The sequence below is a fragment of the Vidua macroura genome, chromosome 19, assembly GCF_024509145.1.
Source record: "Vidua macroura isolate BioBank_ID:100142 chromosome 19, ASM2450914v1, whole genome shotgun sequence".
Taxonomy (NCBI): domain Eukaryota; kingdom Metazoa; phylum Chordata; class Aves; order Passeriformes; family Viduidae; genus Vidua; species Vidua macroura.
The window spans coordinates 6,289,061-6,312,086 of NC_071589.1; the positions used below are offsets into that span (position 1 = coordinate 6,289,061).

At 38.4% G+C, this 23,026-nt stretch overlaps 1 protein-coding gene across 6 annotated transcripts in view; it reads right to left on the minus strand.

Moving 5' to 3' along the window:
- Positions 1-23,026, minus strand: part of SPAG9 (sperm associated antigen 9) — a 58,291-nt gene that overhangs the window by 20,081 nt on the left and 15,184 nt on the right. For 4 of the 6 annotated variants that reach the window (XM_053994480.1, XM_053994479.1, XM_053994478.1 and 1 more), the window contains exons 3-8: positions 20,563-20,633; positions 12,408-12,502; positions 7,761-7,914; positions 3,526-3,736; positions 2,939-3,038; positions 2,224-2,345 (exon numbers count right to left, since the gene is read on the minus strand). In XM_053994480.1, the coding sequence (XP_053850455.1) occupies positions 2,224-2,345; positions 2,939-3,038; positions 3,526-3,736; positions 7,761-7,914; positions 12,408-12,502; positions 20,563-20,633 (753 nt within the window). Of the gene's footprint in view, positions 1-2,223; positions 2,346-2,938; positions 3,039-3,525; positions 3,737-7,760; positions 7,915-11,595; positions 11,821-12,407; positions 12,503-20,562; positions 20,634-23,026 lie in introns of those variants that run through there. The other 2 variants (XM_053994482.1, XM_053994481.1) reach the window with 1 other exon arrangement.

A 23,026-nucleotide genomic window follows, 5' to 3' on the forward strand; every position in this document is an offset into this window, starting at 1 on the left:
ATTAATATGCTCTTATGGAGAAAACTGAACATAACTTTTCAAGTAACTACATCAGTGTTACTTAAATTTCTGGAAATTAATTTCTCACCCTATTTTTTGCATACCTAATATAATTTTCAGAAATTTAAAAAAGGCAATTTCAGGAGAGAATTATTATTTTGCACCTTGCACAGCAAAATAATTATGACACAGATAACAGCAGAAATTATGTTAATTCCAGATTAACATAATGAATAAAAAAGGTATCTTAATGGTGGAGGGCTTTTAAAATACTTTAGGAACACAATCCTCTAAGCAACTTTGGCAGCAGAAGACTTTAAAGATATTTGGATAACAAAGAAGAAAAGGTATCTATAAACAGACATGCAAGTCAAAGTTCCCTCTTTTGATATTTCCCTCTCTGGGTTTTGGATTAAAAGTAAATGACATTTACTGAAGTAAATTAGATCAGCCATGGTTAATTTATCAATGTCTGGAGAAATTCCCTATACTACAGCCATCAAGAGATTTTATTCAAGTTGCTATTGTTTTTTAAACATTTTCAATATTCACAAATAAACATATGTAGGATCATGTCCAACAGATTTCAGGATCTTTTATAATGCAAGAACAAAAACTAGAAAGCCAGAGTGCAATGGCAAAAAAAAGTTACCAAGCGGGGAAAAAATGCAGAGAATGTATTGTATGAGAGCAGCAGCCAAGAATGCCTAACTGGAGAAGCAACAGATTTCAAAGATTTTTTGAAAAAAGAAGCATACACACCAGAATATTCCCCTGGGTATGCAGCCCAAGAGAAAACAGATTAGAGAATCCCAATTAACTATTTTTAAACAACTCCATACTGAAGTTTAATGCTTACTTAGAACAGGTCCAAATGCTTCAAACACACAGACTATTCTGGATGTAGGTGTGGCTTTTCAGGTTTTGGACTACAGTTGTTCTTAAAGCAAAATGATGATTCTAAAATAAAATTTTCAGACCAACACATTCTGCATAACAAATGCAGGTGTAACCCCAGGCTTAGTGTGCACACACTGGTGTTTCCAACAATAGATTTAGAGAAAATGGTAATAAACTCACTGACAACCTTAAATAAGTTATACTAAAAAGTGTATTATTTTTTGCCCATAAAAAACAAAGCATTAGAATCAGGACATCCTGACAATAGTTTGATTTCTTTAATCAATTTATCACAGCTAAGGGATGGATGTTGCTCCATGTTAATACTTCTCCAGTATCTGTATTTTTGCATGCAGAATGTGTGATTAGTTGTCCCTCTGAGAATGGAATGACAGCCAAGAGTTTTAGATGGAGTGTATAGCAGTAAGGATGTGGAAAGCCTCACTGCTCAGAGTGACAACAAAGAAAAACCATCTCAGACTGGAAAGAGGCCGTTACTCCTAGTGAGTAATACCTGCAGAAATGTCACTTGTTTGATATAAAGTAAGTTTTTGGAGGAACACTGAACAACCAGAATCCAGACTGCACACAGGAGTTTTGACAGCCCTAACAATCTGTATTTTTGCCGGGTCAGAGGACAGAAGCAAACAAGCTGCTGATTTTCTGCACACAACTCATTTCAAAAGCACCTGAGACAGCATCTGCATTTTATACATTCCATAGTACCAGCTTTCATTACTTCAAAATGAGGCCTGAACAATTACATCGTTAAAAATACCCTGCTATATTGTTTATAAAAAGATTATTATTCTGATGACCTTTTTGATTTTGGTCAACTCAAAACTCAAGTTTATTTCAGTCAGCATAGAAGCAATAGCAAGCTGCTTAGGGGAAGGAGAAATGTGGGTTTCCCCTCCCCTATCAATTAACAGTTTGATTCTCAAATTACCACCATTTCATTTGCTGTAATTCTCTTTCAAGTTAAAATCCCTAAGGAGGTGATAAAGCCAGGCCACTACAGATCAGGCACAACCTGAATAAAACTATCTAAAACTAGTTCAAGACAAAAATCCTTCCTTGAGAAAAAAATGCTTATGTAAGAGAACATACAGGGAGAAATAGAGAATAGTGTAGGAAGTGCCCCAAAACATTAAGACTGTTATGCAGAGAGAAAGAACAAACGCTTCTGTTTTTGCATTCCAATGACTACCTTAGGATGCTACTCAAACAATTTTAATGCAAATGAAGCCTAACAACAAATCCAGCAAGACTAATTAAGCACTTCCTAAAAAGGAAAATTTCTGTATACAGCATCTTTCTTACCCAGTAAATCTGCCCCTTCATCCACATCTCCAATTAGGCCAGAACCAGCAGATGACAGCTCTTCAAAGAGTGACTCTGTGTTACGGTCAAATGCTTTGTTCTTGATGCCTTTGGTGGGAGTGCTGGGCAGAGAATTAAACAAGACATGAAAAAGCAGGGAGATAACACTCCCACAATGAAGAAAAGCTTTCTCTCTATTTTTTGTCTCGTAGTTCATTTGTTCCCTCAAACAAACCCAACAAGCTTTCAGTTGGCTTACAAGTTCTAGATTCTATTTTCAAATACTTCTTTGACATCAAGATCCCAAACTTAAAGCAGTTGCTGATACTGAGCTGGACAGGATTGTAATAAATTAAAGCACATCAAGTTTTCGCCTATAGAAATTCAGTTGTGTCACGACTTAGCCCTAATGCCTGAAGAATAGACAGCCCAGCTAAACTAGAAGTCATTTAATGTAACAAGAATGCAAGAGAACTGAATAGTAGGAGGTCAAAATATTCCTCTGGTCAGAGAAGGGGCTCCTTTCACACAAAGCTCTTCTTACGCCCTTAAGATTCACCATACAGGGTAATTTTATTCTTCCCATCACAAGAATTAAACAAAGACAAGAAAAGGAAAATTCCCATACACAGCATTTAATTCTCATATACATTTATTTAATTTAAATAGCCTTCTAAAATTTGTCTTCTTCTTCAAATCACAAGATACAACTTACCTGGAACCCTTATATCCACTGAGATCTTTATCCATATCCAACTCTGGAGTTGACTCGATAATTGCCTGAACTTCAGATTTTTCTTCATTTTCATTTTCCCCTGGGGCAAAGCAAGTGGTACATGCCCATAAACAAAATCATCATGGCATATTAACTACATGTAGGAGTTCTTAATCAATCACCAACTTCTGTTCAAAGACTTATCAAAGTAATTAAATGAAAAGACACGCAGATTTTGATACTCTAGTGCAGATATTGAAATTTCTAGGTCTCTCCTGAATTTAACACAAGTCATCCAACAGCACTTATTTCCTACTACTTCTGCAATTGAAACCAAGATGTCCAACACTTCATGACCCTTTGTGCCTTTTCTACTGCCAAAGAAATGTCATAAATAATTCTGATTCTGAAGCAAAAAAGACTAAAGTCACCAATAAACAACAGACTTATCTCTGACCAACATTCTGTACACCTTAAAATATTGAGTAAAAGCCCCATTCTCATTTGTGGCACAATAAAAGATAATTAATAAGTGATCAAATATGAGGTCCATAGTAATCCTACACGAAGAAGTTAAAGCAGCTCACCGGTGCACACATTTCTTGTCTCTTGAGCTACCTGTACTTCAATATTCGTGTTTACATCCAGTTTCTCATTCGACATCTCTGTGTCCTTTGCATGCCCTTCAACATTTTCCTTTTGAGGGGTTTCAGCAGGCAGCACAGGAACATCTGAAGCAGCTGTGGATGCTGGTGTAGTACATTTGGAGCCTGCTTGGCTAACATCAGAGAGCTCATCCTAGAAATGCACCATTACCAGTAAAAAATGAATACAAAGTGTTATTAGAAGAGTTGGGGCATATAAACTAAGGAACAGACAATAAAATCACTGTATTTTACTGAAAATTATGCAAATGCAAAGACAAAGGAATAAAAATAATATTTTAAGCCAGTACAGTCATTGTTAGCCTATGGTTTAAAAATGCCTTTATTTTTAACAGCAATGTTTGATCTCAGCTGATCATTTTAGTCACTACTTCTCTGTGAAGGCTTCCAGAAAACAAGTAGCATTCTCATTCTAAGAGTCCTTCTAGCTGCACAATGAACTGCCTAATCCTCCTAAAGCTGTTATAAAATTAATGGTTCAGAATATACATGGTACCTTAAAAAGCAGCTACTGAAGAACAGATGTAAACATGGATTTAACTGATATAAAAGTGAGTAATTCATTGAATCATAATCACAGAATGGTTTGGGTTGGGAGGGACCTTAAAGATAATTTTGTTCCAACACCCTGCTGTGGGCAGGGACACTTTCCACTAGACCAGGTTGCTCCAAGCCCTGTCCAACCTGGCCGTGAACATATCCATATTTGCAAGCACTTCACTCAGGTTTTATGTGCTTTCCAGTCTGAACTGTGAGCGCTGGCTGACACTGGGAAGGGGACATGGAACTACTTGTCCAGTTAGATTTCAGATCAACCAAGGAACATCACTAAACAGTTCCTCCTTAAAAACTGACTCCTGACAACAATTCACAGTGACACAGTGTCAAGGTCCATAAGTATGACATTAATTATGGACCTAATCCAGCTGCTGGACTCCAGATTGGGATCATCACTCAGACAGAGCTGCACCAAGCACTGCGTGGGAGGGCAGAGTGGATTGTGTGTGACACAACCAGAGGCACTACCTGAATATACCAACAGCCCTTTTTCGGCTCTTCTCTCATCTTCATTCACATTTTACTGCCCATTCATGCCCAGACCCACATCAGATGTCTGATCTATGACTTAAGCAGCACATGACAGTGAACAACAGATCACTGCAGAGAGGAAAACAAGCCTGCCTGTTTAGGCCAATAGTTTCTAACACACACCATTAGAGGAATCTTGTTGGGGAAAATAAAGATGAAACTTGAGGCTGCTGTGTGCAAAATGGAGGCAGGATGGTAACTTTTGATAAAAAGTTCTTGTAGAGTTTGTTTGGGAATCAGAGGTGAAACCAAGGTTCCTGGACAAGTCTGTGACATTTTTTAAAGAGAATGTGACTAAACTTGTCAAGAACAAAACAGGTTTAGATTTTGCAAAGCACAAGTTCACTGCATGCCTTTTTGAGGAAGAAATAAAACTGAATTTTAAGGTTATTTAAAAAAATCCTGCATTGAGATGTACACTGTCTCACTTGTACTTAGCATAAGATTACTATGAACTGCAACTTACAGATTTCTCCTTTTGGAACTTACTAAGGCAAAATTTTTGTGTGGGGGCAGGGAGGAAAGCACACATTTATGTATATCAGCATAAATGTAAAGCTTGCATCCTATAGTAACATCTCCACATTGAATTTGCAAGCCCTAGAAACAAAAATATAGCACTAACTGCCTATCAATTACTGACAGTTCTCATTGTTTTATAGTAAATTGCAGAATAACCAATTATTACTATTTGGTTTTCTGTCAAAAGTATTCAGAAATACAGACACCTCTAAAGGAATGAAAGAAAAGAAAACAACACTCTACAATTTACCCAGTTGCCTTATGAATGGGTGAAGTTGAGGCATTGGCTAATGGGTCATACTTGAGCGAGCAGATACAGAAGGGAGGAAGTGGTGCCCCTTACCAAGGGCAACCAGAGCTCACACAAATGAGGAATAAAACCTCAGCAAAGCTGCTGGCTCTGTTTAAACATTTCTACATCTTTGTATTCCAAGACCATCCACTAACTGATGCAGCACAAACCGATCACTGAATTTCACACACAAAGCTCAAGGAAAATAGCTTGATAGCACAAGAAAAAACAAGGAATTGATTGGTCCTTTCCCTAAGGAAATTTCAAATCACCCCATATGTTTTATATTTCTGACTTTATTATCTATGGTATTTTTTTAGCTTACTCTTGGAAACCACACAGATTAAACTATTACAAATGTCTGTTCTAGAACTAAAGAAAAGCAAAAGCAATTTAATTAAATGACACTGAATTAATTGGACTATCTCAAAGACTAAACATTTGAAATTCAGTGCTGTGCTGACTTAGCAAAATTGACTTTTTTCATCATGCTGTCAAAAAGACTTCTCCTGGAAAAAAAAAAGAAAAAATAGTTTAAAAATAATTAAATCTGAAGGAGTAACTCATCTGCAATGCTGTGCTGGAATAAGTAGAAAAGAATGACTGGTACATTACTGTGTGACATCTTACAGTGATATCCGGCAATCTCACTATTGCACAAGCTGCAGAATAACAGATTTTTTCATCTCTGCCACTCCCTCTTTGTGATACTTTTGGAGGAAACTCTGACCGTTAAGGAAAGGCTCAGGCATGAATAGAAAATAGATGCTAGAAAGCAGCAGAATCTTGTTTGTGCCTTGTACTGGATGTTAAAAATATTCAGAAGAAAAGTATTAAGAGAAAAAAGTTTCAAATGCTGGTTTTGACTTCAGTATATCATGTTATTCAACAGGTTCAATTCAGAAGTACTTTACATTCATAGCTACAAAGTAAAGATGTTGCTTTGGACTCAAGGAACTTATTCTGAATAAACAGATTTGAATAACTACAGTTTGTGCTATTTAGTGAATTCTCATTTTAGCAATGCATTATTTTTAGAAGAATTATACCAAGAAGCCTATTTTGACAATATGGATTAGCCAATTTTCTGAGGGGAAAGGTGGAATCAGAAGCTTCCCTTTCTATCTCATCTCCAGCTACTCTTAGTCATAACTTGTATTTATTGTATGTAAGCTATATTTCAGTCAGCTTTCCTAAAATCTGCCAATTCACTAATGGTAACTGCCTAAGACAAAGGAAATTGGACATATTCAAGATCCAATCTCCTGACTAGCATTCTTTTTAAGTGAAAAAGTTTTAAAAGCAAACTCACACTGTTACTTTGATATCCCTATAATTAACCACTACTTACTCCTCCATTATCTCCTTATGACCTCCATTTTAAATAAGTGGATTCCAATTACCTCCAAATTGTTTTTGTAGTTCTGATCAGTTAATATTCCCATGCTAGGCAGGTATTAAGTTCACTTAAGAGGAAACTCCTCTCAGCTATATGCTTTTCCAGAAATAACAGTACATTCCAAAAAAACTCATAAAGAAATATATACTGGGAGGATTTACATATTCTGGAGTTCTTTACCCGGCAGATCCTCCTCCTGCTGTGCTGTGAGTGCACCCTAGACTGCCAGACTCATCACACTCCAACACCACTCCCCCATTCCTCCATTCCTGCAGATTGTTTTATTCCACCCTCTCACAGTTGGAATGTAGAACAATTGCAGGAATTATAGCCAAGCTACAAGTAAGGGAAATCACGCTCACAGACTAATTTAGGAAAGTTAGGTCATTCTCAGCTCTGTGGTCTATCTGCACCATACATCTGGTAGCAAGCAGAGGCTGCATGAAGAGCACTGCCTATGTAGTAACCAAAACTTTCCTTCTAAAGCAGCATTAATAAAGCTAATTAGACTGTTCCCCACTACCTAGTAACATATTTAGTGTAGAAAAACCAAGTTGGAACCTTTGGAAAGGGTCCTTAGTCAGAAAGAAAAGACCCACTACTGCAAATAAGAGGAGAACTAATCTGTATTATCACTCTATTGGAAAATGCCTCCAAAACTTTGTTTCTTGTACTAAGAAAAGTTCCCTCAAAGTTCACTGGAGTAAGCAATGCATTTGGCATATACAGATATGTCTTAGGGGTCTACATCCCCTCTTTCAATTTGGTGACTTTTTGGTTTTTTCCATCCTCCCAAAGATTTACCATGTGTTATGGGAGTTTTTCCTGCCACACAAGGCAGCCAGGCTCACTCACCTTGAGGCTGGTGTGGGACCGTGGCTGGCTCAGCTCATGGAATTTCCAGTGCCCTGCCGCAGGTGTTTCTGCCACCTCCCTCTGAGCCTCAGGCGTGAGGAGAGCATCTCCTGCAGGTAATGGGAAGATGCCCAGGGATACTGGACGCTCCTTCCTGTTGTAAAGACATGCAGGGTTCATCAGCCATCTCAAATGTCCCACAGTTTATTTTCCTGAAGACCTCTGAAATCAGCAGGGAAGTGGTGAAATTCCAGGTTCAAACATCCAGACACTGCTCCATTAAATGCGCAGTGCAGCACACCCAGACTGTGCCACAACACCCAATAATTCCTCATTTCACAATTGCCAAGTCAATTCCATGGCTTTAAATAGCAGTTATTGATTTACACTACAGCTAATCTGTAGCAAACAAAAGTTTATAGAAATGAAACACCTGATCAATAGAAGTATAAGACAAAAGTGTTTCCCTACTTCAGATTGAAAATAGTTTTCAGCAGCCACTATTAAAAATACTGTTTTGCACCTTTTCCTCCAAGATATAACCACATAATTTCTACAACAGCAAACAGCTAAATCATCAACTGAAGCATTTGCAAAACTGTAAACAGTAAGCTTCATGCAAATCTTCTCAAATCATTGGGTATTTTATTCCTGAAGATCATAGAAATGGATTTCTGTAAGAGAAAAGAACTGGGTCAGGGAATTACCAGTGTGACAACTGGCTCAGCTAAAAATTGTGTAGTTTTACCCAAGATCAGTTCAACACTCTACTTCCCCCTAAAGCTGCACAAAAGCTTGTGCCAGCAAAGCAAATTATTTCATCCCAAATTTTCACTTCTTCACTCTTTCTACTTCCCTAAGGCAAATAGCATTTGGAAATTCTAAAGGTTTACGTAGTAACCCTCAAAAGAAACAAAAAATCCCCAGTCAATAGTGTGCTCAGTGAACAAAAGGATTTATTCTTCCTGCTAGCAAGAGACAAAACCATTGTGTGCAATGCCATTCATAGGATGCTGTGGCCAGCCCTGAAAAGGAAAAACACCAGCCAGGCCTAGAACTGAGATAAGCAAAGTGTTTGTTCAGGCAGAATAATGTAATGCAGTAAAAAATTACTATAATCAACTAGCACAGCTTTAAGTATAGTAGACAGAGAAGATAAAAGTGTGCACAAGTGATGGCAGAGTTTTCAAATTTTAGCATTATAAAAAGCCAAGACACAACCACACGTGCTTTCTTTCACAAGGTCCTCCACAAATTAAACATAATCTAGGCAGAATTAGTATCTGCATATAAAATACAAGCAAATATATGGCAAGCAGTGCTGAAAAGCAAAAGTTTTTGGACGTATTTTAAATTTTGTTTATTTACTTTGAAGAAAGGTTAGTGAAGAAGGGATTTTATTTACCAATTAATCAGTAAACTCCCTTTGGTAAATTTTACAGCAAACAATTTGAATTGGCATGAACCTTTCCAGTACAGGTGTACAAAGATGCTCCTTGTCACAAAAACCTTTTCACCTAAATTCTCACATTGGAGCTATCCTGGCCTTTCAGAAATATTATTCCAAATTAAGTCATTAATTGTGAAGTAGTTTAGCACAACAAAGTAAGTAAAGAAAAATCAGTCTGGGTTACAAAATTCAAAACATCAGATAATGTTCCAGCATCTGCAACTGCTGGAATGAGAAACCCCACTGTGGATTCCAAGGATTCCCACTATTGTAACAGGTCCTGCTTTGCTTTCCATTTCCCACAACTCTCAGGTATGTAGGGAACAAAAGACAGACCACCGAAGCTGAGATTATGTCAAAAGAGGGGCTGAGACCATTTCAGTGGGTAAGAAGTGGAGGAACAAAAAGGAGGAAGAAAAACTGTCTTCCAGTTGTTGAACAGAGGTGCATTGTGAGGGGCCTGGCCTTAGGCAAAGGGTCCAGCACATTTCCGTATTGCAGGGCATGCCACAAAGTTGATCTGCTTTGCAATCCTCAAAAGAGAGAATATTAAATGGGTATAGTTTAAACAGTTCACACCTGGCATCACTTTTTTTTTTTCAAGATTAGTTTGAAAACATCTTTATAATAAGCATATTTTTATGTGTTAGAACAGAGGTCAGGTGCATTGCAAGACTGTACAGTAAATGAAGTTTGCAAAAGAGGCTAATTTTGGAAATTAAGCTTATTATGTGAGTGTCTGCATTAAAAGAAATGATGCAGTTAGACTGAAGCAATTTCAACTTATTTCACTGCTTGTTGAGCAGAAAGCAAAGAACCTCTTCTCCCCACACAGTGCCCAAAAAATAGCTGAAAATGCCACAGTGAGCAGAATGGAAACACATATTTTAAAAGCCTAAACTAATATTCTGAAGTGATGCACTGAAGCATTTGCAGGAATCTTTAGGAACTTTTAGATGCTCAGTTCTAAAATCTGACTAGTGTTTAAAAACAGAAATAATCTTCTACAATTACATTCCTTCATCCTATATTTGTATCTCCTTTTTTAAATTAATAAAGATTAAGAAAGTGAATTCTAATTCATATAATTCCTAATAGCAAATTAGAAGGGCAGGAAAAAACACAGCATCCCGAAACACCTCAAATCCATTAAATACTCTAGGGGAGCAAAAGCACATTATATATTAAAAAAAAAAAATCTATTTCTCAAACCATCTGACTTGTTTAAAACCTAAAAGTAACTTGTAAGTTACTGAATACAATGTTCTGGTTTGTTTTTGTTTGGTTTTAGAGTTGGGACATATTTGTTCTGGGTTTGGGGTTTCCCCCATTTTAAACAAACATAGCCTTACTAACTAGGTCAATCTACAGAGTTTCACTTGAAATTTGTTTCTTCATATTGAAATAGTCATTCAAGTTTTTTATCGGCTACTGGTATAAACTGTTTTTTTTTTTTCCATCTATTGATTGCTTTTAACCTTTGGAACAACACTTCTGTGCTCACAGACCCAAGTTAAAAGCATACTACCATACAAAATCTACATGCACCAAGTATTAAGGAGGAAAAAGTCACATAGCTGTTCAGAGAACAATAATTTCCAGCATTTTTCCCATTTAAAATAAAATTTACTATTAAATTTATAACCACAAGTAAGACATGTCACGTTTTCAGGCCAGAAAGCTGCATTTTAAAACTTTTCCATCTGTAATTAAGTATTAAAACGTGCCAAGACTACTTTTGGCCACAATATTCTAAAGCATTTCTGTGTGCTACTGCTCCAGGCACACAGGACAAACAGAACATAACCTGAGGGTGGGGGGAGTTGCCAGCAGACAGCTGGCAACTTGCCATACAAGTACTGAAACAGAGGAGAGGGCAACATTTGGCTGAACAATAGTGAATAGGCTTTAAGAGCTCAAATGCTTAAATAATGGAGGATTTTTTTTTCTCCACCAACCAATAATCAGATTTCTTGAAAATAACATGATCAACTAATTACTGTAGTTTTAACACCAATTAACTGATCTTACATAAGCCTTTTTATAAAAACAGGTGCAGTTTAATAGTACAAAGCCTCGGACTGTATACACAAGATCAGCCAAGTACCTGACAATACACTGAACGTGAGCTTTATCCCTGACATTAACACTGCAGCTTTTGCAGCAGGTTATAGTAAACTGATGTTAAAGCTTTGCACAGAAAAGAGATACATAAACTGACCTTATAAGGCAATGAAAAAAATAGATTGTATCTCCATACATAGACACATTTACAACAAAACCTGACATATATACATAATTTACTTCTCTAATTTGTCCCTGTTTGAACAGAAAGAAGGGGAGCAGCGAGAGCACACAAAGATGGGGTTCAGTGGGTCAGAGTACCTGAGGATCCTTGGGAGGTTCTGCGTCAGAGCTGGCACCCCAGTGGAAATGGAAAAGTGCACGAGCAGCAGAACAGACAGCGACACCAGGATGGCCGAGTTAATGACCACCGCCCCGCCAACGAAGCCAAACACAAACAGAAGCATGCAGCCCGGATTCATGGCGCTGCGCTGGCATGGTGGAATGCTGGCTCCAAGAAGGCTACGCAGGGGCCAAGGGGGGATCTTTGCAGGCAAAGTCTGTCATTCAGCCGCCACCACAAAAACAATGCCATCAGCAGCAGCGTTCCACTCTTCCGCAGCAGCTCCAAAGCAATGACATCACCTCCCTCCTCCCCCTCGCCGCTCCTCACAGCATCGATGCAGTAGTGCAGAAGCGCAGCCAGCCCAAGAGTGCTTCTCCCTCCTTCCACAAAGGGTTCACAGATTCCAAAGGTCCCAAATCTGCATAATCTATTCCCTGCAAGCCCTGAGGACAAGCAGGTACCATGCAAGCACACAAAGACGCAGCCAGACCCTGGCCATGCTGGGAGAGTCACTGACATTTTCCCTGCCTGCCCCAACACAAACACTCCAAAAAGCTCAAATTGTTTAAGCCTAATTAATCTACAAAGTATATCTCAATGCTTAGCCGCACAACAGCAAAAGCCGCTTTCTACGGATTTCTACGCTGTCCTCTTACCGCATTCCAATCATACATCAAATTTTCTGATTGAGCCGAACTGTTGTTATAGGATTAAAGAACAAAGTCTTGCAAACACAAATGAATTGATTTTTTTTCTCATTTCAGGGTGAGAGCAATAAATAGCTTACCTAATTCTACTGTGTGTTGTGGATTCTAGCTGATCACCCCCTGTTAGCTGATGAAGTTTGGTTCTTTCCAAGTGCTCCATATAATTGTGTATCATCTGTTTAAAAGGACAGAAACAGCAAGAAATATTTAGTCACATTTACTTGTACTACAACTGCATAGTTTTTGACCAATATATTCTCCCCCCTGTAATGCTAAATAGTAAAAGCATTTAGAGGCATTAAAGAAATAAAGAAAGAAGAAAAATTATACAGAGTGTAAAACCACAAACCAGAAGAGAAGTCCGTAATAAATTAAAAATATTGGAGAACTTCCTTGTACATTCATGCACAGGAAACATCCTCAGGGTAAAGAAAGTGCAGGCAATATTTCGAACATGAGTTTGGAAAAGAATTACCATGTTCAAATCCATTTTGGAGTCTGAGATCTCTATGTCCGGCAGATATTAGCACTTTTTACATGATACATAATAGGCACTATAGGTCTAATTGCAAAGTACTGTGAAAGTCAGACAATATGCTCCTCAAATATTAAAGACTCTGAATCCACAGGCTAATAATAAGATTATTTCTGTAGGCAGAAATATGACTTCTTCTCCTTTTTTCTTCTAAAACACAAATAAACTTAAGCTTTCTGTATTTTCTACAAGGGAAGTTTGGTTTTAAATTATCTAGGCTGACATCTCATTAAAAGGACAGAGTGGCTCTGGATTTTTAGCACTCAAGATGAGTTCTGCTTGCTCTCTCTTTCTCACAAGAGACAAGCACAGGCCAACATGGTATTCCTACAGACATTACTTGTTTAATGAGCCCCAACTCCCATGGTCAAAGGATGCTGCTTTCAGCATTTAACTGATCCAGGACATGCATGGGGGGAAGGACCAGGTATCACTGCATCATTCCAAAGGCTTCATTTGGACACACATCTCTGAACTTAAAACTGGGAAGGCCTGAGAAGCCTATGTACAATTTGGTATTTTTAGCACTTCCAACATTCACATTCACATTCAGGTCACATCTTAATGGCTTCCTCTAGGGAAAAAGAAAAAAACCAAACTATTCTTTAAAACTGTAATTTCTTCTGCTATTCCACAAAGGGTATACAAACACTTCAGAATAGTGATATTCCAGGCATTTGTACAACCAGCTTATATAATCTTTTCTTTTGGAGGCAGCTGCACACATGAGTACTGAACTCAGCAGGACCTGGAAACCTACATTTATGTGTTACTCTCAAGACAGGTTTGATGTATCGAAGTTTGACCTTCAGATACCACCAACCTCAGCTAGTTCCAGCTTCTCCTCAAATGCCATTTGCCAGCATTAGCTATATAGGAATAAATATTCTTAGTTTCAGATTTTTCTGATTAAATAAACTGGCTTGAGACATCCTGACTGATGGATATGCTACAAATCAGTAACTTATGTTAAGTGCTGGTTACATACAGATGTTGGTTTTCCCAGCATTCACCTGAACTAATAAAAGTAATTCAGACCAGAACAAAACATCATGCTATTTTCAGAGAAACATTATATAATATACTTGGACTGCTGTCAAAAGCTTACAACATTTATCCTCCAAAAAAACGCAATGTTTCACCAGACCATCCCATTTATTTTCTGGTTTTTAATACTTGCTCACACACAGAGACAAACAAAAGGCACAAAAGGACTGAAAGCTCCACCTTCAACCATCCACATTTGTTTTTTTCCATAAAGCAGACAGAACTAGGTGTTCCACTTGCTCCTTTGCATAGTTTTACAAAGATTTATTATAATGCAGATAGTTTAGGAATTCCGGGGAGGAGGGGAGGGGACGGGGACCCCCAAGAGTGTATAACTTTGAAAGGCACATTAGACCATTCTGTATCCTGTTCATGTATTCCCTCATCACAGGAGGAAGATGTTACTGACCTGCCTACAAACACTCCCATTTTCAGCACACCAATTGGTTTCTCAAAGTTAAATTTTAAATAGAACAACTGTTGTGTTTTCAGGCAGTGAACAGAAGATGAGTGTGTCTAGTACCTCTCCAGGGAGCTGCTAAAACATAGGAAAAAAGAATAGGGTCAGTAAAACCCACACAACTTTCATGTTTTGCAAAGGACATGGTTTTAACCTACTCTCTTCCCTCCTCTCAGTCTGTTCTTTTGTTTACTGAAATGTCTCATCACTTTTATTACCCACAGAGGCTGTAGGGCAAATCAATTTAAAGGACTGTTCAGTTTATATTGTTCTGCAGCTGAAAATGAAGCTGATAATAAAATAAGCAAATCTGTAGATCACATACTTCAGCACAATGCATGTAAGCTATAGGAACCAAAAATAAAATGAAAAACAAAATGTGTAGTGCTGCATGGCAACTAAAGATTCACAGAATCATAAGGTTGTATGTGCATGTGCAGTGCGACACAGTAATTTCTCCACAGATCCACGCTATATGTGCCTGTGGTGTCCAAAAAATCAGAAGAGCGGTACCACCATGTAAAGCCCACTGTCTGCCTCAACTCAGGGTCCCAAAAGTTGACAATACTAGAATAGTGTCCACGAGGAAAAGAGTTCCTTACCCTCCCTTCCCATGGGATGGGGAGCTCCACAGTCGGTGCTGTAGAGTCATAAGAAGTGGTGTGTGGATTTCCAACTTCCACAAACTTAATTTGAAGTTTCAGGTGGAAAGAAGGTAATTTGAAGGTAAAGAAATAAATACTTCAGCTTCTTGAGAAGTAAGCCCACTCCAACTGCTCATCTGCAATAAAACTTTGAAGACTCACTCCAAAACCACTGGGATTTGAACCAGATGACATTCAAAAAATCTTTTCAATCTAAATGACCCTCAAGCCTTGGCAGATCCATGAAGTGCCATTCTGATCCAAAAACCTAGAATGAATTAATACACTAGAATTCTGAGGGCTCAAAATCTGATTAGAAGTTCTGCTGTTTTGAGATTATTCCTCTGTTGAAATAAAAAGGTTTTAATATTACTGACAATTTTAAAATAGACTTAAATGGATTAAATTGCTCTCCACGCAGCACAATTTTTCCTGAGGTTATGCTGGAGGACAGATGATAGATAATTGACTATGTCTACCTGTCTTCAATACAAGCTGCAGTAAATATTTAGTCATCCATAACCTTTCACTATGGACAATTCACTCTGCTGCCCATGAAGTCCACAAGTATTTTGAATACAACCAGTTGTTCCTAGGAATACACATCACAAACACAGAGCACTTCAGCATTGTTGTAATTAAACACATTGCTCAATTATGATTAGCTCAGGAGATTAAAGATAAACTCAGAACTTGGAAGAATTACCTTAGTTAACAGCATTTCACAGTTCAGGTGTTAATGATTTTAAGGCACATGTACAAACCAACTGCAACACACTTTTGAACACATTACAGAGTGAACATGCATTCAAAGGGAATTGATTTCAATGTCTTTCCACCTCATAAAAATACTCAGATTGGTCTCCTCATAGGGCACGTGACAAGTTTTACAACTGCAGAAGTGTTACAACGTTTTTCTACATCTTAAACTTCAGCACTCATTAAAAGACAATGAACATCCTGGCATTCATTTCAAGTTCTACTTTTGCAAATACAACCACTCCCAGTGTATACAAGCCTGGCACTTATCACAAACAAATGTGGACATGCCATGTTGGGGTGTTGTTACCTGCACCTTTGTCTTAAACAGGTTGAGAGCATCTCCTTTATATCTTCCCTGCTCTTTCACTCCTCCTTCCTTTTTATGTCACTGTTTCAGCTCCCCCAGACAGGTTTTAGTAATTCTTTGGCTGTCAGACCAGGCTCAGTGCTATAGACCCTGCTGCTTATCCTGCAGATCCAATCAGGCTGGGCACAAGCAGCTCCTCCCTTTGGGAATGTGCACCCAACTGTGTGTATATAGATCTTTCTCTGTTCCACATAATCTAGATTTATTGAGGTAACAGATATTTCTAGAATCTCCTTGATTCAGTATCAAAGTCCTAAACATACTTCCACGTAAGTACCTTCTTTCCTTTCAGGGTTTATGGTGAGTTTCTCACCTAAGTAAAAGCACCATTCCCACTGGAGAGCTTGATGCATCTTTATGCACACACAAGATGGTGTCGCTGGCAGATACATCAGTATGTAAAGATGTTACATCCAGGTTTTATAGACCAACCTGTTAATGCTCAGCATAAGGCTTTAGAAAAACTAATTACTTGAATCGATATCCAAAGTCTAATCTCACAGACAATGTGACAGCTGCCCATGCTTAGCTATAATTGTAAATAGACAACTCCACTAGCCTTCTCTTCGTGTCCCCTGCCAACAAAGCCCAGGGACTTGCTAGGGATATGTTTATCCTAATGAACCTGACAAAGTCCATTCCCAATGCCAGAGCCAGGCTCACTGTTCTGTCACATTGTATCAGTGCAGAACACTGAGAAACTTCCATGGCCCAATTATGCTTCATTAAACGAAGCCCATATTCTGTGTGTCAGGGAAAAATATCAAACCACCTCAGTCTAGTGTTTCCCAAAGGAGAAAATTAGTAACTTACTGAAATAGAGAAAAAAATGGTTTCTTTTGGAAACCTGTGCAGAGAGAGGCCACAGGCCACTTCTCCAGGAGATCTCAAGTATTGCTTTGCCTCAGTTTCCCGAAAGAGTAATAAATATAAAAGCCTTAGCCAAGGCTTTAAAAAGCCAGTGCCATAGTTATGAAGTTATGCCCTTTAGCTCTGCAGAAAAAAGAAAGTAAGATCATTTACCTCCTACTCACCAGGCAAAAGCACCCTGAATGGTTTGCTCTGAAAGAGACGGCAGCAGCAGTGCATCATCTCAGCAGCAAAGGCAAAAAAGCCCTCACAGCTACAAAGAGCAGACAGGCCTGCTTTTATCCAGGAATGAAAACAAGTCAGATTCTATTAAACAGAACAGATACAAGAGGCAACTGGCAGAATTCCTTTCTAATTCAAAGAGCAAAGACTTGAAGACTTTAGTGTTAGACCACCGTAAACCATTCTGCTTTCCAGCACACTGCCCTTCGCTGTATGATTGCTTCCTGCATCTGGTCCTTTACAATCAGAGAAAGATGGAAACAAGACTTTGCATAGTTAGGTTCCAGAAGTTCCACCTCAGGAACTCCAGCATACGGCTTTGTCACTCATCTCATCTGAGTGTTAGAGCAGAGTATGATCAGCACAAGATCAAAACCCACTGCAAGCACAAGAACGACAAGGAACCAGAGCACAGAAGTCAGAACATGTTCAGGCTGTTCCATCCATTCTGTTCTGACCAAACATTTTATCCTCTTCACTACCTGCTACACCCCAATTTGCCATCTCAAATGCTCAGATTCTTATACCCTAATCCATTTAAAATCAAGCCAGTTAGCCCAAGTACAGTCTTAGTGGGAAGGAGGCTTAATGGGATATCTTGCACTCACACCAGCCAGCCCACCGCCATCTCCAGAGAGCAGCAAGACAGACGCTAATTTAACAGAAGGGTGATGGAGGGTAAAGCCTGTCCCCAGAGCTCTCCCCAGCCAGGGTAGCCCTGCTATCCCTGCAGCTGCAGAAACTTCATTGCTGGGCAGGCTGGTGCTGGAACTGCAATGCAGACCCTGTCTCTGGCAGGCTGAGCTCCAAGGAGAACTCCCAGCGCTCACCACAACACACACACTGTGGAGAGGAATTGATTCAGTGCCCTGCTTCACATCCCCCGGTAGAACTCCCCAAGGTGACTCAGTTTCAGAAGTCCATTAGGATTGAAAATGGGTGACATTCCTTGGGGTGCTGAGCCAGCACCTTTTCTGGGCAGTGAACTCTAGCAAAGGCAGCCACAGACAGATAGGGAGGGCTGAAAGGTGGGTATTGTGAAGGACATGAATACAGAACCTCAGGTCAGGAGTTGGAAGAGAAAGACATCCAACTCTGAAATATTCATCAGTGAAGTAAAGAATAAGGGAGGGTGGGAGGTGGAAGGAAACAAATAATGAAGACAGAAGAGAGAAAAGTTGCTAGAAATTCAGATTGCACAAAATGCAGTTACATTGCATCTTTAACATGACATCTGTCAAAGTAAGCATCTCAGAGCTAAATGAAAAAAAATCTTTCTAAATGCTCTGTTTATTATTTGGTCAACTGAAACAAAAACAATTGCCATTTCAGTAAGTACCAAAGATGGATCTCTTGTAAAGAAAACAGTGGACTCAGAAGGAAAGAAGTATCCCTTCCTAGTAAAACATGGAAGAAAAAAGTTTAAGAACCAAGTATTTTTTAGAAATATTTGATCAAATAAAACTGATAAACCTAAATGCTGAAAGGAAGTTGGATATCTGCCAAAATACCTTGCATTAAAAGAAGAAAGTTACTACGCAGATATGAAGTTTTAGAATTTGTTGGGAGAAAGGGAAGCAGGAAATCACAAAGGAAACGGGGAGTTGGGCATTATTATCAGCCAGTCCTTTCCTGTTCTCAGGGATTTTTGTCCCTGAGTCTCAAACATGCACCAGATACAACATTAAAATATTGAGATGCACCATCCTTTAAGCAGATGCATCTTTGCAAGATTCACTCTGGTCTGGAAAACAAAGACTCAAGGAAGCAATCGTATTGAAAGGGAGGAGTACAGAAAACAGATTTGATTTTAGGAGAACAGAGCTATTGATATACCATGGTGTACTACAAATTATTTCTTTATGAAGAAAGGATAGTCACCCCAGTAATAGTAAAGCCCAAGGAAACATCTCTCCCTACACCAAAGAAAGTGAATTTAAGATGTAAAAGCATTTAATAAATTGAAATCAAATCAGCAGAGGCTGTTGTCCATTTTGGAGCAAAACTTATGCAGAACATGTCATTCAGACATATCATGACATGATATTCAGAACATGACATTAGTGTTTCATTGAATTAATGGTGCCCAATACATTTAATCTGGAATTCTGTGAAACAGGATTCAATAAAAATCTGCCAGTTCTATTGTGACAGAAACCACAGGTTAGAATTACAATAACTGGAACTCTGCAAGCACCCAATACTCTGAAGTACTTCCAGATCAAAAGGATGCCAAACCTCAGGGGCAGCATTAAGGTTTGTCACTTCTCATTTTATTTAGATTTCCAGTTTTCAACAGATGTGCCATTCTAAAGCAGCTATCTAATAACAAATGTGATTTTAAAAATGCTATAATTTCAGTAAACATATGATTATTTTTAAGAGCTTCACAAGTCTTGTCACACAAGCACTACAGATTGGTCGTGGTTCCAAGGCACTTTTCAGCTGCTGTCAATATAAAACACTTAAGGCTGCTGAAAGCATTATGATAACCAAATCTGACAACTGTATCTGCTTCCCCTTTCCCCTCATGGGTCTTTCGGACTGGGAGCAGTCAGTATGGCATTGCTCTCTTTGGTAGCAAGGATCTAAAACCAACTCTCTGACCTTCCAAAGGCAAAGCAAAGAAAGTCAGGAGAACTGTGCTCAAGTGGGACTCTAGATTAATCAGAATAATTCAAAGGACTTAGTGACTTCCTCACTAAAATATGTATATGACTTAGGCAGTAAAACATCCCTGCATGGGAAAGACAACCTTCTAATGAAAACTGAAGCACTGCAAGTCCTGTTTTTGTGCTTTGCACAAAACAGTGTGGTTCTTACTTACTTAAATTAACAAATTCAAACTTCTTCCATCTTCATCAGCAAATCCCATTTTCAATAGCTATCAATAAAGTATGGCAGGGAATTCTTTTAATCACAAATCCCAGTAGGCCAGGTTTTGAAAGGACTTTTTCTTTCAATGGTACAAATAAAACCAACACAGAAAATTGACAGAAAGTGTATGAAAATGTAATTTCATTTCTGTTTCTTTGAAGCTTATTAGTGAGTTTTGAAGAATGGCCTCTGAAATATGGAAGAACAAATTCCTTTTTAAAATTTCTCCATATCTGACAAAGCTATAAAAATGACAGATGTGTAATCAAACATTGAGACATAGTCAATCAGATGTGAATGAGAAAAACTACATCACCAAATGAAGCCTGGTTACAATTCAGTGTACAAACAAAAATATTCATTAATTTTCCCAATTGTTCAAAACACAAGGTTTTCCACAGATATACATTTTTTACAAATACCCCAAAATCATCTTGAGATAACAACCTACCTCTGTATGTCTTGAATGAAGTGCATTGTATTCCTTCTTGAGTTCTGCCTCCCGCTCCTCAAGTCTGCTAACTGGAAAAAAAAATAAAATAATTAAAACTAAATTCAGAGTTCTAGTAAGTGAGACTGACTTGTCTGAGACTAAGCAAGTAGATTAGAGTATTCCTAGAAGTGAAGAGCACAAAGCAGGATAAAAAGTATGTCAGTGTTTTTGTTTTTAAGCTCTTATCACTGAGCTTTCTAAGTACATCAACAGCAGCACAATATTGCAATTTGCGTTCCCCTAAAGAGCCCAAGTCCTATTTTCCCCTGCAGATTGCTAGGCCATTGAGAGGGGATTTTTCTGTTCAAGGCCAGCTTACTGCTCACCTCAATCCAGATTGTTTCACATGGAAACTGCAGAAAGAGGCAGAAACCACATCACTCAATCCCAGATGAAGCCATGGGCTCCAGCTAAGGTCCTGCATCAGTTCACTAAAACACATCCACACAATTTCCAGAGGTGTTTAACCGGGACAAACATAAGCAAGGTATCTGCTGAAACAGGTTCAAGCCCTACATGATACAGAAATTAAAGTTTCTGCTGGCATTCCTCACACTTCACTGAGCATTAAGGCAATAGATTTAAAGACAGAAAACATTTGAATACTTCTGTAGGTATTCCAAGAAATTAAAAATACATCTAGCAGATTTGGGAGAACTTTAAACAGTAAGTTCTTATTAGAGAGAGATGAAACCAACTGCGCAGCTCAGTTCATCTGTGCTGTCTTTCAGCTCAGATGAAACTGAGCAGAAACAAACTGTGATATCCCAATGCAACTAATGTGCAGAAAAACTAAAAGAATTCAGAACCTTCTAAGCACAACTTATTGTGTCATTCAAAGACAAAACATTTTTGCTGCTTAGATGTGAATTCTATCTTTTTATTCAGGTATTTTTGAACACAATATTTATGTGACATAAGCACATATGTCACATAAGTATCATACATACACATATGATACATAAGTATCAAATTCTGTAAGTGAGCTTATTCTACTTGCTATGTTTAAATATCCCTGGGAAAGTTCAAATTTATAGTTCCATGTTTCCAGAGAGTCATTGCCAGACACACGTTATCTGAAGACAAATGTCAAGATCTTCTCTGCTCTTTGCATATTTTTGTTGTCAGCTGGGTCTCCTGAAAATTAATTCTCCATATATCATTTCTTTTTGATCTATATATCTGTATTTTGGCACAGTGTTTTATCATAAGTATGTTTTAATGGAAAAAAGACTTTGCCCAAGTCAAACGCTGGAACCAAAATACATAACTGTCTACTCACTCAAATCTGTATAAACATTCTGCACTACTGATCTAATCTTGCTCTTATAAGAACATTATGCTCCTTGACAGAACCTTTTGCAGTCCACTTATAAATATCTGGCCAAAATATTATATCAAATACTATTTATACCATTGCCAGATCAAATGTTTCCATTTCTGCCCTGTTATCGAACAGAACAAAAGCTCTTTGGATCAAATAGCAGCAGGGGAGGCAGAAGTATCTATAACACAATAGAGAGAAAAATTTATTTTACAGCAAAATGCATGCATCTAAAAAATACATATTTATGTAATGCAGAACACTACTGAATAGAAGAGTTCCATTTATTGTTTTGAGGCACAAGGTGTTTTAAGTCTCCTTGTACATCTGAAGTGAGGTTTTATGGAAGCCTTTGGTAAGATGTCACAGAAACAAGGGTCAGAACTTACAATTAACAAAGCTATGAAGTGACAGACCATATTTTATCCACTATCTTTGCCTAATTAACATCCTAGTCATGAGTTATGAGATATTAAACAGCAGGCCATCGGAAATATTCAGCAGCTCTCACATGAGCACACTGTGCCCAGGCTGTGTACCATAGGTCCCAGAGGATCTCCCTTGTAACCTTTCCACTGTGCTAAACCTTCTTTGGGAAAACAGGACATGAGAAAGTGCAAACTGTATAACTGATGGACCTTGTATTTGCTGAAACCATCTCCCTTCTCCAATAAACAGTGTCCAAGGAGCCTCCCCGCTGCTTCATGCTGGGTGGTGAAGTCATGGCTCAATTCAGCCTCGCCCGGAACTCCCACACACACCAGGATGATGCACCCAACACTGTTCAGTGAGTTCATGTCTGGACAATGTAGCCAACTCCAGGGATGAATTCTGCAAGTGGATTCTGGGAAAGTACTCAACAGTACATTTAATGAAGATTAACACCACATCAGGTGTTACCAACGCCCTTCTTTGCAGCTGCCCAAAATAAGCTTTCAGGAAATCCAGAAAAGCATTTCCCACTGTTACGGATACAACACATGCTTGGATGGGGTTGAGGTTCCATAAAGAAGCACACCACTTTTTCCATCTGTGAAGAAAGAAAAGCTTTAAAATGTTTTAAAACTTTAATGGCCCAGTTATAATAAATAGTTCCTT